General features: G+C 43.9%; 2 protein-coding genes across 3 annotated transcripts in view; one reads left to right on the top strand and one right to left on the bottom strand.

Moving 5' to 3' along the window:
* Ncapd3 (non-SMC condensin II complex subunit D3) overlaps positions 1-7,288 on the top strand; it is a 53,712-nt gene extending 46,424 nt beyond the window's left edge. For both annotated transcript variants that reach the window (XM_090319715.1, XM_090319716.1), the window contains exons 30-35: positions 455-621; positions 849-988; positions 1,870-1,941; positions 6,389-6,463; positions 6,555-6,615; positions 6,703-7,288. In XM_090319715.1, coding sequence (XP_090175841.1) covers positions 455-621; positions 849-988; positions 1,870-1,941; positions 6,389-6,463; positions 6,555-6,615; positions 6,703-6,808 — 621 coding nt within the window. In that variant the 3' untranslated portion in view covers positions 6,809-7,288. The remainder of the gene's footprint in view (positions 1-454; positions 622-848; positions 989-1,869; positions 1,942-6,388; positions 6,464-6,554; positions 6,616-6,702) is intronic.
* A 2,685-nt stretch (positions 7,289-9,973) lies between these two features.
* Jam3 (junctional adhesion molecule 3) overlaps positions 9,974-13,515 on the bottom strand; it is a 51,538-nt gene continuing 47,996 nt past the window's right edge. The window contains exons 6-9 of the mRNA XM_090319717.1: positions 12,892-12,991; positions 10,772-10,901; positions 10,635-10,689; positions 9,974-10,364 (exon numbers count right to left, since the gene is read on the bottom strand). Of these exons, the coding sequence (XP_090175843.1) occupies positions 10,329-10,364; positions 10,635-10,689; positions 10,772-10,901; positions 12,892-12,991 (321 nt within the window). The 3' untranslated portion in view covers positions 9,974-10,328. The remainder of the gene's footprint in view (positions 10,365-10,634; positions 10,690-10,771; positions 10,902-12,891; positions 12,992-13,515) is intronic.

The raw sequence follows: 13,515 nt of genomic DNA on the forward strand, positions 1-13,515 counted from the left end.
CGTGTTCCCTTGTTACGTGTGATAGAGCAATGGCTCAAGCTTCTTCCACAGTCCCTGCCATCAGACATTGTCTGGAAAATTGCAATAATAACAGAAGAAATCCATGCATGGCATCCAATCTGTAAATCCAGGCAACCCACCCCTAAGCTTCCCTTTTTGGTATTTATTTTTTTCCTGAGGTCTTTCTTACAGCCACCCTTCTTGAGAGCGTTTTGTCCCTGGAGGCATTTCTAGGTCTAGCTGCTGCTCTTGTTAGAAGCATGATGTTCTCACTGCCTGAGAAATCTAGACAGATCTGTCGCATTACAACGTGACGAGGACAAATTGGCCACAAGAGCTATGCGTGGCAGTTGGCTGATAGTTCTGTGTCAAAGAGAAATGTATTCTTGCCCAAGACTGGTATGGCTAGTTCATAACATGGGACGATTCCAGTTCCATTCATCTTCTCTACCAGGGTGGTCCCGGCTCTGAAGTAATGCCAATTCCTGCTGACCAAGAAAATGCTGCTGTGCCTCAGGCTGCGAGCTGGCCCTCAACACCTGGATCTAGCGCTGGTCACACACCCCCTTTGCCTCTCACCTCAGAAGCTGGGCCTCTGAAGATGCTAATGCCCAGTGCCAGGTAGATATCGACAGGGTACTCCTGCCTCTTATTCCCAGAGGCATCCTTCAGCCCATCCCCCTGCCTGCCATAAGACACACCATTCATCTCTGTGTTGGCTGGACACCTCCCCACTCCACATCCCTCCCTTGAAGAGTGGAGGAGCAGCATGTCTCAAAGGAAGTGGGCGAGGGCCGGGTTGTCTTCCTGCTGCCTCTGCAACATCTGTGGCATGTCATCCCCCACAGGCCTATGTCCCTGAGCACTATTGCCATCCTGAATTCTGTCAAGAAAGCTGTGGAGTCCAAGGGTAAACATCGCAGCCTGGGCTCAGGAATTCATCCCTTTACTTTAAAGTTGGAAAACTCAGAGAAACCAGGCAGCCAGGGTAAGCCTCCAGATTGGTGCCAGACATGGGAGAGCTTCACAGCTGATGCAAAAGAACAAGTCTGTCATTCCTCTTCAAATGCTTTCTGCTTCCTTATCTCATGACATCTGACATTAATTGGGGATTTCAGATTATAAAGGAGAAAACAGTTTGTGGCTCTGCTGAAAGATTTTGGATTTGGAGAACGGAAAATCACAGTAGTACTGTATATATTCCTCCAATCTTTTTCCTCTTCACATATATATATATGTACACATATATACATATAGATGCATGTGTACATATATGTGTATATATATGTCTTGTGTACTTATAAAATTGTGATCTTAGTGTACATTGTTCTGATCACCTGCTTCCCTGTGCACACCTATATGATACATAGGCAAAAGTTTTCTTTAATTGTGAAAACTTCTCCTAGTGGTTTTTATAGCATTCTATCTTAAAGAAATACTAGAACTTTTTTTTATTATTACCCTGTTGAAAGTGCTTTTTAAATTTTTAGTGTAAATAATATCATAGTAAATACGCTTGCACGTATAACCTGTATGTACAGAATCCTTAGAATTATGCCCAAAAGTCAAAGGCCACGAATATTTAGAAACCTTTAGTGTCAAACTATCCATAATTTATGGGCAAATGGCATGTACATTTCTGTTTTCCTGCTTAGAAACACTGGTTTTTATAATTTTCCATTTGTCAAGTTTTATAGTTTAGTTTTCTAGAGAAAGTTAGTGAGAATGCCCATGTTTTCTGAAGTTTATCAAATATTTGTATGGCTTTCTGATCTGCCTCTAAGGAACCGCTGGGAACTTGAGCTTTGCCATATATGACCTGTGCTTTTTTGTTGATGGTTTTGAACTTTGAACTTGTTTTCCATTTAGCATCTTCCTGCAGCTTAGAGCAAGAATCTGACGGTGCTATCAAGCAGTTGCGGGCAATCAGTACCCCAGAGAGTAAGTACCTTGTCTCCTCTGTCACTATGCATTTGCTAGAGTTGTAGGAAAACTTTCTGTTGTAAGATGCTGCTCTTAATTGGACAACCGTTCTGATGCTCAACAGACATTCTTTTTTTTTCTTTTTCTTGTTATTATAAAGGTGATGTACAGAGGGGTCGGGTATTGTACATTTCTTTTTGAAGTGTCATCCCTCCCCTCTCTTTTTCACTGTTTTCCTTTCCACCCCCCACAAGTTACGTAGTTCATTTTCAATGTAGTGTGCAGTGAGTACCACTGCAGCATTTGTTCACCTTTTGCCCCACCTTTTCTGTTCCACCCCCTTACATTCCCCCAGACAGATAAGACAGAAGGTATAGAAAACAAAAACAGACTAAGAAAAACAAGAAACAAACTCATGTTGATAAACATCATTGTATATGGCCAAATGCACATAGTTTATGTGTCTTCGTGATCCTCTCTTAAGAATATCCTCCTTTGGTCCCACTGTCCTGTCCAAGTGTATTTTTTGTCTTTTACCATCTTGTATGCTTGCTTAACAAATGATGTAAACCATGCAACCTATGTTTCTTTGGGTCTGGCTTACTTTGCTTAATAAGATTTTGCTCACGTCTTTCCATTTCCTTACAAATGGTCCAGTAAGAGTAGAATTCCATTGTGTATATATACCACATTTTCTTGATCCATTAGTCCATTGAGATCAACCAATGGTTTTTCTACTAGCTCATTTAAACTTTAAAACAACTTAGGTGCCATTTGTGTGACAGGTGGGAAGCTGGGGCACACAGATCAGGCCCAAGCCCTACCTGCTGCCTCCTGCCATAACAAGTATACTGGATAATACTCAGCTAGTTTACCCTAGGGAGTGGCCAAAAACTGGCGCTGACATGTACCCAGTATGGTTAGACTGGGGACTCCGTGGGATGTTGAGATGGTGTTCTAGCTACAGCAAGTGCCTCTGTCTTCTCTCCTCAACAGCTGCTTTCTCCCAGTGTCCCATTCTTTCCTTTCCAAAATAAGAACAAATTAGAAGAGGTGAAATTTTCCCCCTATTTTTATAGTTTATTGTCTTAAATCCCATAAGAATCATTGAGATAATTATTCCAAAATGCTTAGAATCAGAAATGTTTCAGATTTCAGATAATTTTGCATTGGAAGTATTTGCATACACATAATGGCATCTCTTCTGGATATGGCCAAAGTCTAAACGAGATCCGTTGATGTATTATATAGATGCACACTCATAACCTGGCAGTAACTTTATATGATATCTTCTGCACTTAGGTTTTGATGGTTGCTGTCATCTGAGGTCAAGTGTAGAATCTTCCACTGTGACCTCAGGTCGCCATTCACAAAATTCTGGATTTTTGACTGACTAGCTTTGTGATTTTGATTTCCAGATTAAGGATAGTCAACCAATTGTATGATGAGCTGGTTAATGCCCAAGGTATATGGTATAGTTCCAAGGACCTGCCAGGTATACCCTATTCCATACCTCAGTGCTGTCAGGATCCTCAGTGAATCAAACCATGCTATTCTCTAACTGAGCCCTCACTCACCAAACCCTTATCCCAGTGTCCTTCCCTGACCTGTAAGCTAAAATAGGCCCTTCCTAGGCTCCCTGAACCTCTTGGCACTACACACCGGCCTACTATATTTATTCTGTCCATCTTGTGATGTAGCAGTTTGTTCAGTGGCAGAGATGGGTCTGAGCTCAGGCCCTGGATTTCCACCTCTGTGAGCCTCTGTAGCCTCTTCAACAACCTGATCCTAAGCACTGAAATAGGGAAGCTAATGTTTCCCTCTGTCACTGACTTCACATGCAGTCAGGGCGTGTTCACCAAGAACCTCCTGGGTTCGAGCTACATGCTTATTGGATCACTAACCTGTGATATTCTGATATCTCCGAATATTTAGGGAGTTATAATTTTCAACCAGTGCTTTCTTTGAATGAGGTTAGTGAACGTTATTCCTACCCGAGCTGTCCTCGGACAACTAAGTTATAATGGCTTTGTCATGAAGTGGATAATTCTGGCTCTGTATACGTTAAAAAATGTGATGTAATATTTGTAGAGTAGTCTTCCTCTTTGGGAAGACTATTCTGAAAAAGGGTCTCCTGTTAGCTGTTCTGGGAATCAGCAGAGAACTTCCGAGCATGCAGTGCCGTTTTCAGCATGGTTTGGAAACACATATGTTGATGACTAGCTCTGAAACGCTAGTAGGGAGAAGGCTACTCACTCAGTTCAACACACTACGGTTCAGATGAAGAGTGGCTTTGCTAAATGAAAGTGTCATTTTCAGAGCAAGGATTTTAAATGTATAGTGCTTAGCAAGTCTCTCTTGCCAGGCAGCAAAAGCGCTTCTTCTGCCTTTGAGTCTAAGCACAGAGTACACTGGGGAGTGGGGGTGAAATGGCCTGTGCTTTGGTAAAGGTGGGAGACTTGTTATCTGAAAGGCTTGTAGGCTTTGGAGTGGAGAAAGCAATGTGAGGAGGGGGATTCAGATGACAGCTCAGGGAAAACTCACAGGGATGAAAGTAGCATTTTGTGCCAGTCCATCTACAGCTGCAGTGTTGGGAAGCACTGCTAGATATTTTAGAATTGAGCCCAGAAAGGCCCCATCCATTCTTCTGAGGAGGGCACCAGTGTGGAGAACGGTGGGAGCCCTACACACTCACCAGTGTGCTAGGCCAGCCTCACATTCAGCTCTGCTCCTCCAGGTGGGCTGGTAAAAAGCATCAAGTGTAGGGTGCTGTGCAGCAGTGGAACGCTGTGTCCTAGGCATCGGGCCAGGCAGAAGGGCTAAATGGATACACCCAGTATTTACAGTATTATGAAGGCAGCTTGGACCACCTCAACGTGAGAGTTCTTTCAGGATGCCCTCAACACAAAGATCCACCCATGTAGCTAAGCAGAGCAGCCAGTTCTTTTTTTTTTTTTTTTTTTTTTTTTTTGCAAGTCCTGGGCCTTGAGCTCAGGGCCTAAGCACTGTCCTTGGGCTTTCTCAAGGCTACCACTCGAGCCATAGCACCACTTCTAGCTTTTTTCTATGTATGTGGTACTGAGGAATCAAACCCAGGCTTTCGTGTATGCTAGGCAAGCACTCTACCACTAGGCCAAACTCCCGGCCCCCAGCCAGTTCTTTTGACAGGACTCCACCCATAGAAGAGATAACAGCTAATTATTTCTTCAGCAGTTAATTTGGATCAGGTACTGTGTTACATACTTTACATAATTTCATTTAATCATAACTCCTTATGAGAGTAGGGTATGTTTTCATCTTCATTTTATTTTTCTTGTACTAGGGCTTGTACTCAGGGCCTCAGCATTATTGCCCTTTAGCTTTTTTGCCCAAGACTAGTGCTCTACCACTTGAATTACAGCTCCACTTCTGGCTTTTGAGTAGTTAATTGGAAGTAAGAATCTTTCTCAGATGGGCTCCAAACTGTGATCTTCAGATCTCAGCCTCCTGGGATTACTTTACACATGTGACCCATCAGAGCCCAGCTCTCACTTTAAAAACATTATTATTATAAAGGTAATGGGGGTACAGAGGAGTCAGTTACTTGAGTGAGGTAAAGTACATTTCTTTTTGGACAGTGTCACCCCTTCCCTTATTTTCTCCTAGTTTTTTCCTCCTTTCCCCACTCTCAAGTTGCATAGTTCACTATCACCGCTGCATTTGCTCACCCTTTGTCCCTCCATTTCTGTGCCCCTGTTGCCTTCCAGAAGACATATAATGAACAAACAAGACAAGGGGGAAAAAAATGAAAACACCAACAGAGAACCTCATTTCCCTTTCCTGGAGTTCACACTTCAGTAACCATTTTAGATTTTCCATGTGGTTCATGCTAGTAAGACTCAGCAAGGACATAAACGCACTGCGTGTTTACCTGCCTCCTCAGGAGTGAGCTGGAGGAAGGGAAAGCTGGAGAAGTGGGGAGAAGCAATGACAGATAAAGGGTCTGGGTGAGGTGGATGAAGACCTGCATGAAGCCCTAGCATGGGCAGGGCTTGATAACTAATTCCATGCCGAGTCGCTGATGGTGCCCGAGGGTGCCAGCTTGGGTGGATCATATGATACTCCATCCTGTCATGTGTAGGAACATGCCAAGGAGAAGCAGTAAGTTTTTAGTCTTTCCAGGCCAGGGGATGGTGGGATGCAAAGGGAATTATCAAGCTAGGAAGCCAGGAGTAGGAACAGGGCTCAGAGTAGCCTGAACAGGGCTGTTGTCCAGAGGGACAGTCAGGAGAGACTGGAGTGCTTCTTGGAGTGTCAGCATGTGAAGTCCCAGGGAAAGGGGAGATGGAGGTAGAGCCTCAAAGTGAGGAACAGGGCACTGGGGAAACGAGAGCAGACTGGCTGACTTGCCGAGGTGGCTCCACAGGGTGCTTGCATCCTCCCAGCTTTTCCTTAATGTTCTTGTGAATGTGCTTCCCTTCACCAGGGTCCATCACAGAGGTCACATTTGCAGCAGGGGTCAGTTACATAGGGTCGCCACTTACTCCTTTTTCAGCCAAGGGTAAGTTGTTTGTTTCCTTCTTGTATGAGACACCCTCTGTCTTTGAAGTTCTGAAAAAACTGAATCTGTTTGTGTTGGAACTCCTTTTCAGAAAAAAATGGAGTCCAGAATCAAGGAAATGACATTTTATGTTTATCACTGCCCGATAAAGCGTAAGTTTGCTGAAAGGCTCCTTTTGTTTCTGTCAGGTATGTTATGGTTGGGGGTGGTCCCAGAGTAACGGTGTCATTTCTTCCCAGGACTCCACCCCCTCCACAGTGGAATGTGAAGGCTGTAGGCAGGATGGAAGACCACCCAAGCTCCAGCAGGAGGTCCAGAAAGGCCCCCCTAAAAGCAGCTAACTGAACAAGAACACTATAGCCTGTGTCTGGGAAGCAGGAGACTCTGAGAGCGCGTTCTGGGTCCTGTGTGTAGAAAGGTAGAGGGGTTCCCAGCACCTCCACCCCATGACGCCCCACGTGTGCAGAGCCACTATGTGGTGACCCGTGCCTGCCCGGCAAAGCTATAGTCATCGTTATGACACATGGTCAAAATTGAGAAATGCCAGATTTAACCCTGAAGTTCAGCTAGTTAGTATTATAACTTTGGATGTCAAGTCCACTCTGATCAATTAACAATCTGGTTTTTCAGGAATATAACTTAAAGTGCAGCTTTCTTTTATATCAATGAAGCTTCTACGAGCTTGTTTGAATTCCTTATAGTACATATGTTCCCAAATGCATTGACCAAACATTTGAATGACTATTTTTTCTATTATTTATAATTGCCGATTTAAAAGAAGTGTACAGCTTTCTAAGTTGAGATAATAAAAGTTAAGCATAAACAGAGCCTTTTGGCATTCGGTACAATTTTTCTGGTGTCAGAAAAGGGCTTTCATTGGTAGTAATATTACACGGAAGACAGGGTCTTACTTCTGTTGTTCAGACTGGTTTTGAACTGCCTCAGCCTCTCAAGTGTATGTCATCATGGTAGGTTTTTTTTTTTTTTTTTGCAGTGTTAGAGATTGAGCCCAAAGCATTGTACATGTTAAGTAAGTACTCTACACTGAGCTAGATCCTTAGTCTTATTTTGTTGAACTTAGTATTGCAGAAACAAAAGTAGAGTTACTGTTAATTTTTTTCTTTTAAACTTGCAGTATTCCCCCCCCCACACACACACACACAAAATGCTAAGGATAGAACACACGGACTCATGAACACTAGGCATGCTCTATCGCTGAACTATACATACCCTAGCCTCTAAGTGTCCACGTTAACATGCATATGGTAATTGGATTTGGAAGGTGGAAAGTCTTTATGCTCCATCCCCGCCTCTCCCATAAATAAACTCTGACACAAATATGTTTCTCATTGATGAAGTCCCAAAGATGCTCCTGAGTGAACAAACCTGTTGCAGTGAGGTACTCATTTCCCTGTAGACTGTGATGGAACATCTCTTCAGTGTAATCACTTAGCAAAATACTAAGAACACAGCAAACCCAACATGAAATAAGAAAGAATAATCTGGAATTGTATTTTTTAAAAGCTTTTTATAAATGAGGCCTTAACAAATACCAGGTGCATTAGTACAAGTCTATTACAACTATAACAACATCCATACCGCAGGCCAAAAGAGCAGCCTGCACGGGCCACTTCCTGAGCTAAAGACGAGTGTTCCCCAGTGGCTTCATCCACTGCTTCCCAGGTTCAAACACTGCCTCAGGCCCCAGTCCCACAGCCTGCAACTCAAGGCATGTTGCTGTGACAACCAAAGAGGCTAGCAAAACCCAACTATCAAATGGGAGTGCTGTCCCAGAAGAGGGCAAAGAAGGGGCGGTCTTCACTAAGCATTCAAGAGAAAACAGGCAGCAGGGGAGCAGGAAGGCCGCTCCTGCCAGCATCTCATCACAAGCATTTCACAGAACTCATAAAAGCCAATACCTCGCAAGTGTTCAACGAAACACAGCTTTGGAAGGATAAAAAAAAATAAAAATTAAGACATTGAAAGCTGAATCACAAGGTGACTACATTCTATATGAACCCTTCCTTGGGAGCACAAGGAATTCAGTGCTTCTTTCAGAAGCTCCTGGCTTCAAAAAAACACTTCACATCCTGGGTGTGCGTTGAGGCTGAGGACATCTGCTCTTGAAGAACAAAGGCTTCTGAATGATGTTTCTAATGTTCCCCACCAAGTGCGCAGTTTCTCGGGTAGATGAAAAGATTCAGAATCAAAATTAGAAAACTGCTTTTGGTTCCGGTGTTCTACTTTCCTTACCTCATTTTTCTGCACTGACTGCACTTCCTCGTAGTCTTCAAAAGCCTAGATGGCCTGTCCTCACACAATGAAGAAGGACACACAGCCCACAGGGTTGAGTGCTTTCTTCATGGCCAGGAGGTTTTGTTTTCTTTTAAAAGCATCATTGTAGTTGTCAGCTTTGATTTCAAATTTGCCTTGGCCCTACAATCTTTCTGACTATACAAATAATGGAAATGAACCTAAAAACCAAATGGCAGTGACTACTTTGTTTCACAGCCATACATAACCAAAAGATGGTGTCAGAGGAAGCCGAAGGCTGGGCATCTCCATGGAGGATACTGCCCGTGAGCCTCCGAGCACTGCTGAGGCTATGAACACCACCACTGAGGTTAGAGAAGAAGCATGGTCAGGGCTGTGAAGTGAAGGAGGAGGGCATTCTGGCTGGCACTTAAGAGTTGGTAGCCCAAACTGACTTGAATGGTGGTATGGACTAGCCACCAGTGCGGGCATGGGCACATGTCTAAGGCCTCTCGCAGTCTTTGGGTATAGGCAGTTTTACTGCTGGCAGGAAGAGGCTGCTCAAAGCCAACCTGAGAGTCCCAGGGTTACTTTTGGAAAGATGCAGATACCAACATTGCTACACTGGGATTTTTTTTTAAAGGCTTCTTAAGCAATAGTGGTCTGCTATACAGACAGCATAAATGTTCTTATGAAAGATGTTTAAACTTAAATGGACAAAGGAATGTTCTAGTAAACCTCCAAGAGGAAAATTCCTTGGTTATAAAACTTCATTATTGGTATTTTCCAATTTAACATAGTCAGTTGAACTCTTCAAAAAAATAGCTTTTGCAACACTGTATGACAATATATTTACAGTTTAAATAGAAATTTTCTTTTTAATCAAAATATATCTTTAGCAAAAATTTAGAATGTAAAGTTTTATAAAATAAGCAAGACGCATAGAAAAGCATACTTCGGTACCATTTCAGACTTGGCCTAAGACAAGGTTTTCTTAAATCCTGATACTCTCTTGAGAAGCGGGTTTCCTTAGGGTAAGAAGAGCCCTCATCCAGAAAGCATTTTATCTTCCTGATAATGGGTTTTTGAAAATGCTGATCCCAAAAGATTTTTCAAGACACACACAACACTGACCACCAAAGCCTTAAGAAAAGACAGCAGAGCAGGGCGAGGGCTCATGGAGGGAGCACTGCGTGCCCATCCTTCCGCAGGCAGGCCGGGCCGTGGAGGCAGGCTTCCTTCCTGTGGTGCTCGTGTTGCAGCCAGCACTGCCTGGCCACCTTGTCTGCTTCCTCAGCCGGTGCTGAGCAGCATCGACCGGGGACCGCTGATGTTATTGATCCTACTTAACACCCTCGTGAGCACTGGGCTGGCAACACACGAGGGACTCATGGTGATGTCCTTCTGTGTCCTGTCCTGGTGGTTACTGTGCTCATTTTGAGGAAGATTCTTTCGTTCATGTGGCTTGTTAAAGAGTTAAAAAAGAAGTAGCAGTCAACTTTGGCCAAAATAAAAAGCTTCTGCATGAGTGTCTAGCTCTGTCCAAGTGTACGTGGCTCCCGGCTGCTTTCAGGGGTAGAGGTATTTGCATGTGCTGTCACACCACCAGATCTCAGATCACAAATGACGACTTGTGTCTGAAGTCACCCTGCAAAAGCAGTGCAAAGTTAGAACCAATCTGCGGGCCTAGTGAGGTGGCGGGAAAGGGAAAACATCCCCAAGGAGGAAGCGAAGGGCCACATTACACCAGAGAAAGCAGTGTGGTCCATTGTAGTATGGGAAGTGCGGGTGTCACCAGGGTGTAAGTCAAGAACTACTCCTACAGGGCCGCTGGGTTTCCAGGCAGGAATGCTTGCTCTGCTCGCCGGACACACCCACACTGTCAGTTCCCTACCGACTGCCAATTCTGTTCTCTTACCTCCTCGTCTGTCCTGATGTAGTTAACTCCATCCAGCTTCCCTGGGCTCTTGTAACTGTGAACAGAAGCGGGGCAGCAGTTCAGTGCTGTGGGTATCCCTAACAGCCTGAACTTCACTTCAGGGAAGGAAGACTCACCTTTCTTCATCCTGTCTATTGTTGATGAAATAGCCACGTCTGTAGGCACAACAGATGCCTAATGTTATCAGAGCCAGAACCAACAGGACAACCAGAACTCCCCCAATAATCCCAGCGATGTTCAGGTCATCTGCAGAAAAAGTTTGTGGGAAGAAATAATGTGTGCCACTATCCTTAAAAAATAAGTAGCCATCCTTCCCTTCTCAGCATCTACTTCCCTTCTCCTTTTCACTTATTCCTCTGCCCCCTCATGCCTCTTCTAGCACAAAAAGCAAATTTAATCTTTCTAGCCTAGACCCTACAGGACACCATAACCCCTGATATTACTGCAGTTCAATTATGTCAAGAAGGCATGGAACTATAAAAACTTAAATATGTTCTAGACTAAATTTCTGAGAACATTGGTAATGGAGAAAATGGTTAAAGTATATGAAAAATTAGGAGCCAGATGCTCTAAGGAAGAAAACAATCCCAATTTCTGTGAACTACCTGGAAGGAGAAAGTTTCGAGCCTCAAAAGTGAAAGTAGCAGCCAGGAGAGGTGGCTCACGCGTGTAATCCTAGCTACTCAGGAGACAGATATGAGGATCAGGGTTCAAAGCCAGCCCAGGCACAAAAGGACCTGAGACTCTTATCTTCAACCTCTAGAAAACTGGAAGTGGGGCTTGGCTCTAGAGTAGGGCGGTAGCCTTGAGCTGAAGAGCTCAAGCACCATGACCCACCAAAAAAAAAAAAAAAAGGAAAATAGTGATGTCTTCTTTGGCTGGGGGGGGGGCAGTGGGAGGCAAAAGAATGGGCAATAAATAGAGGGTGAAAAATGCAGTCATGACATTCAGCATATACTATGTAAAAAAATGAACTGTACAACTTGTAGATAGTGGTAGGAGGGGGAAATGAGGGGAAAGTGAAAGGAGTGACATCCAAGAACTGTACTCATTACTAGACTTATAGAATTGTATAACCTCTTAACAACAAAATTATATTAGTAATTGTGTTAAAAGTAAAAATAGTAGCTGGGCACCAGTGGCTCACACCTGTAATCCTAGCTATTCAGGAGGCTGACATCTGAGGATCATGGTTCAGCAAGGCCAGCTGGGCACGAAAGTCTGTGAGACTTATCTCCAAGTAACCATGAGAAAATGGGAAGTGGCGCTCTGGCTCAAGTGGTAGAGTGCTAGCTTTGAGCTGAAGAGTTCAGGGGCAGCATCCAGACCCAGAGATCAAGACCCACAAACAACAAAATGGGGGGGGGGGAGAATAATAGCTTGACATTTTATTCCATTGGACATGTCTCTAGAAAGTCCCTAATAACCTGCATTCCAATTTCCAGTTTGTTTATACTAAGCAAAAGCACGTGGTCAATCTGGTTATGGTCATGGCTATTTCTTTATGCACACAAAAAAAATGGATGGGAAGGTATACAGGAAACTGACAGAGTCAGGAACTTTTCTTCAGGAGAAAATAACCATAAAGCAATGTCTCAGGATTTCACAGATGAGAAGAATCACCTAGAATGCTTGTTTCATACAGACATTTCTTACAGGTCTGCAGTGGGTCTTAGGAATAGTATGTAATAGTCAACATGGTTCTAATCATCAAGCAATATTAGAAAACACTGCTACAGGTATGTGCAACAGGGAAGAGTCCAAGAAACTTTCCAAATGGGTCAGGACCCCCTACACATGTCCTCTTCCTTTTAACACCTGTTTAGAACCAGTGCCCACAAGGTGACACCATGGATTAGGATAAAAGTATTGGGGCAAAAGTTCCTTTCATTTCCTGCAAAATAGTTAACTATACCTGCACAAACTTCTAATGTTGTGTTTCAATGGCTCTATCAATTACCAAAGAAAAGGAGTTTATCCTACTCTGAAAGCTCCATGGCTAACCATGTGATGTTTCTAACCTCGGAAGACTTTTTGAAGTCAGTTGTGGAGCTCCAGTATGTACTTGGTGTTTTCTCCTTCCCTTTACCTTCCCCAGTGCATTTTGCTGGATCCTGTCAGCAGCAGAATAAAGCTGACATTGGGCAGAGCAGGTCCAGCATTTAACTTTAAATGTCCTATTCATTTCCCAGTCTTTCAATTAAATCTTAAAAAAAAAAAAAAGGAAAAAACTCACAGACTTCCATCTCCTGCTCATCACACCTGGCTGAGCCTGCATCATTGGAAGCAATACAGTAGTACTGTCCAGAGTCCTCCTTGTGGACAGCACTGAAAACCTGTTTCAGGAAATGAAAGGAGTCAACCCACAGGGCAGACCTCAGGCTCTGCCATGTGAAGTCCTGCACGTGGTCAGGCTCACTTGCCTTTGGCCTCCTATGGCTTAGTAAGCACCATCCTGTCTCTACCCTCCTATACCCTTCTCCATGCTTTTCTGACACTCCTGCTTGAGAGCTCCCTGACACTGAACCCCGTCACGTGTGGACAGGTGGTTTCACTACCCTCCGATATTTATGAAGGACTGAAGAGCTGCCCCAGCCACACTGTTAACATAAGTCTAAGGGCCCCATCAGAGCTGAAGTACATGGGTAGCTGGGTATTCCATGGACCAGAAATCTTATTGCTAACAACTGTATGCAGAGAAGCCTGCAGTGGCCTTGGCAAGGCTAGCCTGTCCACTGCTGTGTGGCCAATCTGTTTCTCCTTCCCATATAGCAACCCCCCCACCACCACTGGGCTATGTTGAACAAATTCCATAAATTATTCAGTATGTATCTCTAGAAGATAAAGGTTTTTAAACATC

This window comes from Megascapheus bottae, chromosome 27, assembly GCF_031878675.1.
Source record: "Megascapheus bottae isolate mThoBot1 chromosome 27, mThoBot2.hap1, whole genome shotgun sequence".
In the NCBI taxonomy this organism is placed as follows: Eukaryota; Metazoa; Chordata; class Mammalia; order Rodentia; family Geomyidae; genus Megascapheus; species Megascapheus bottae.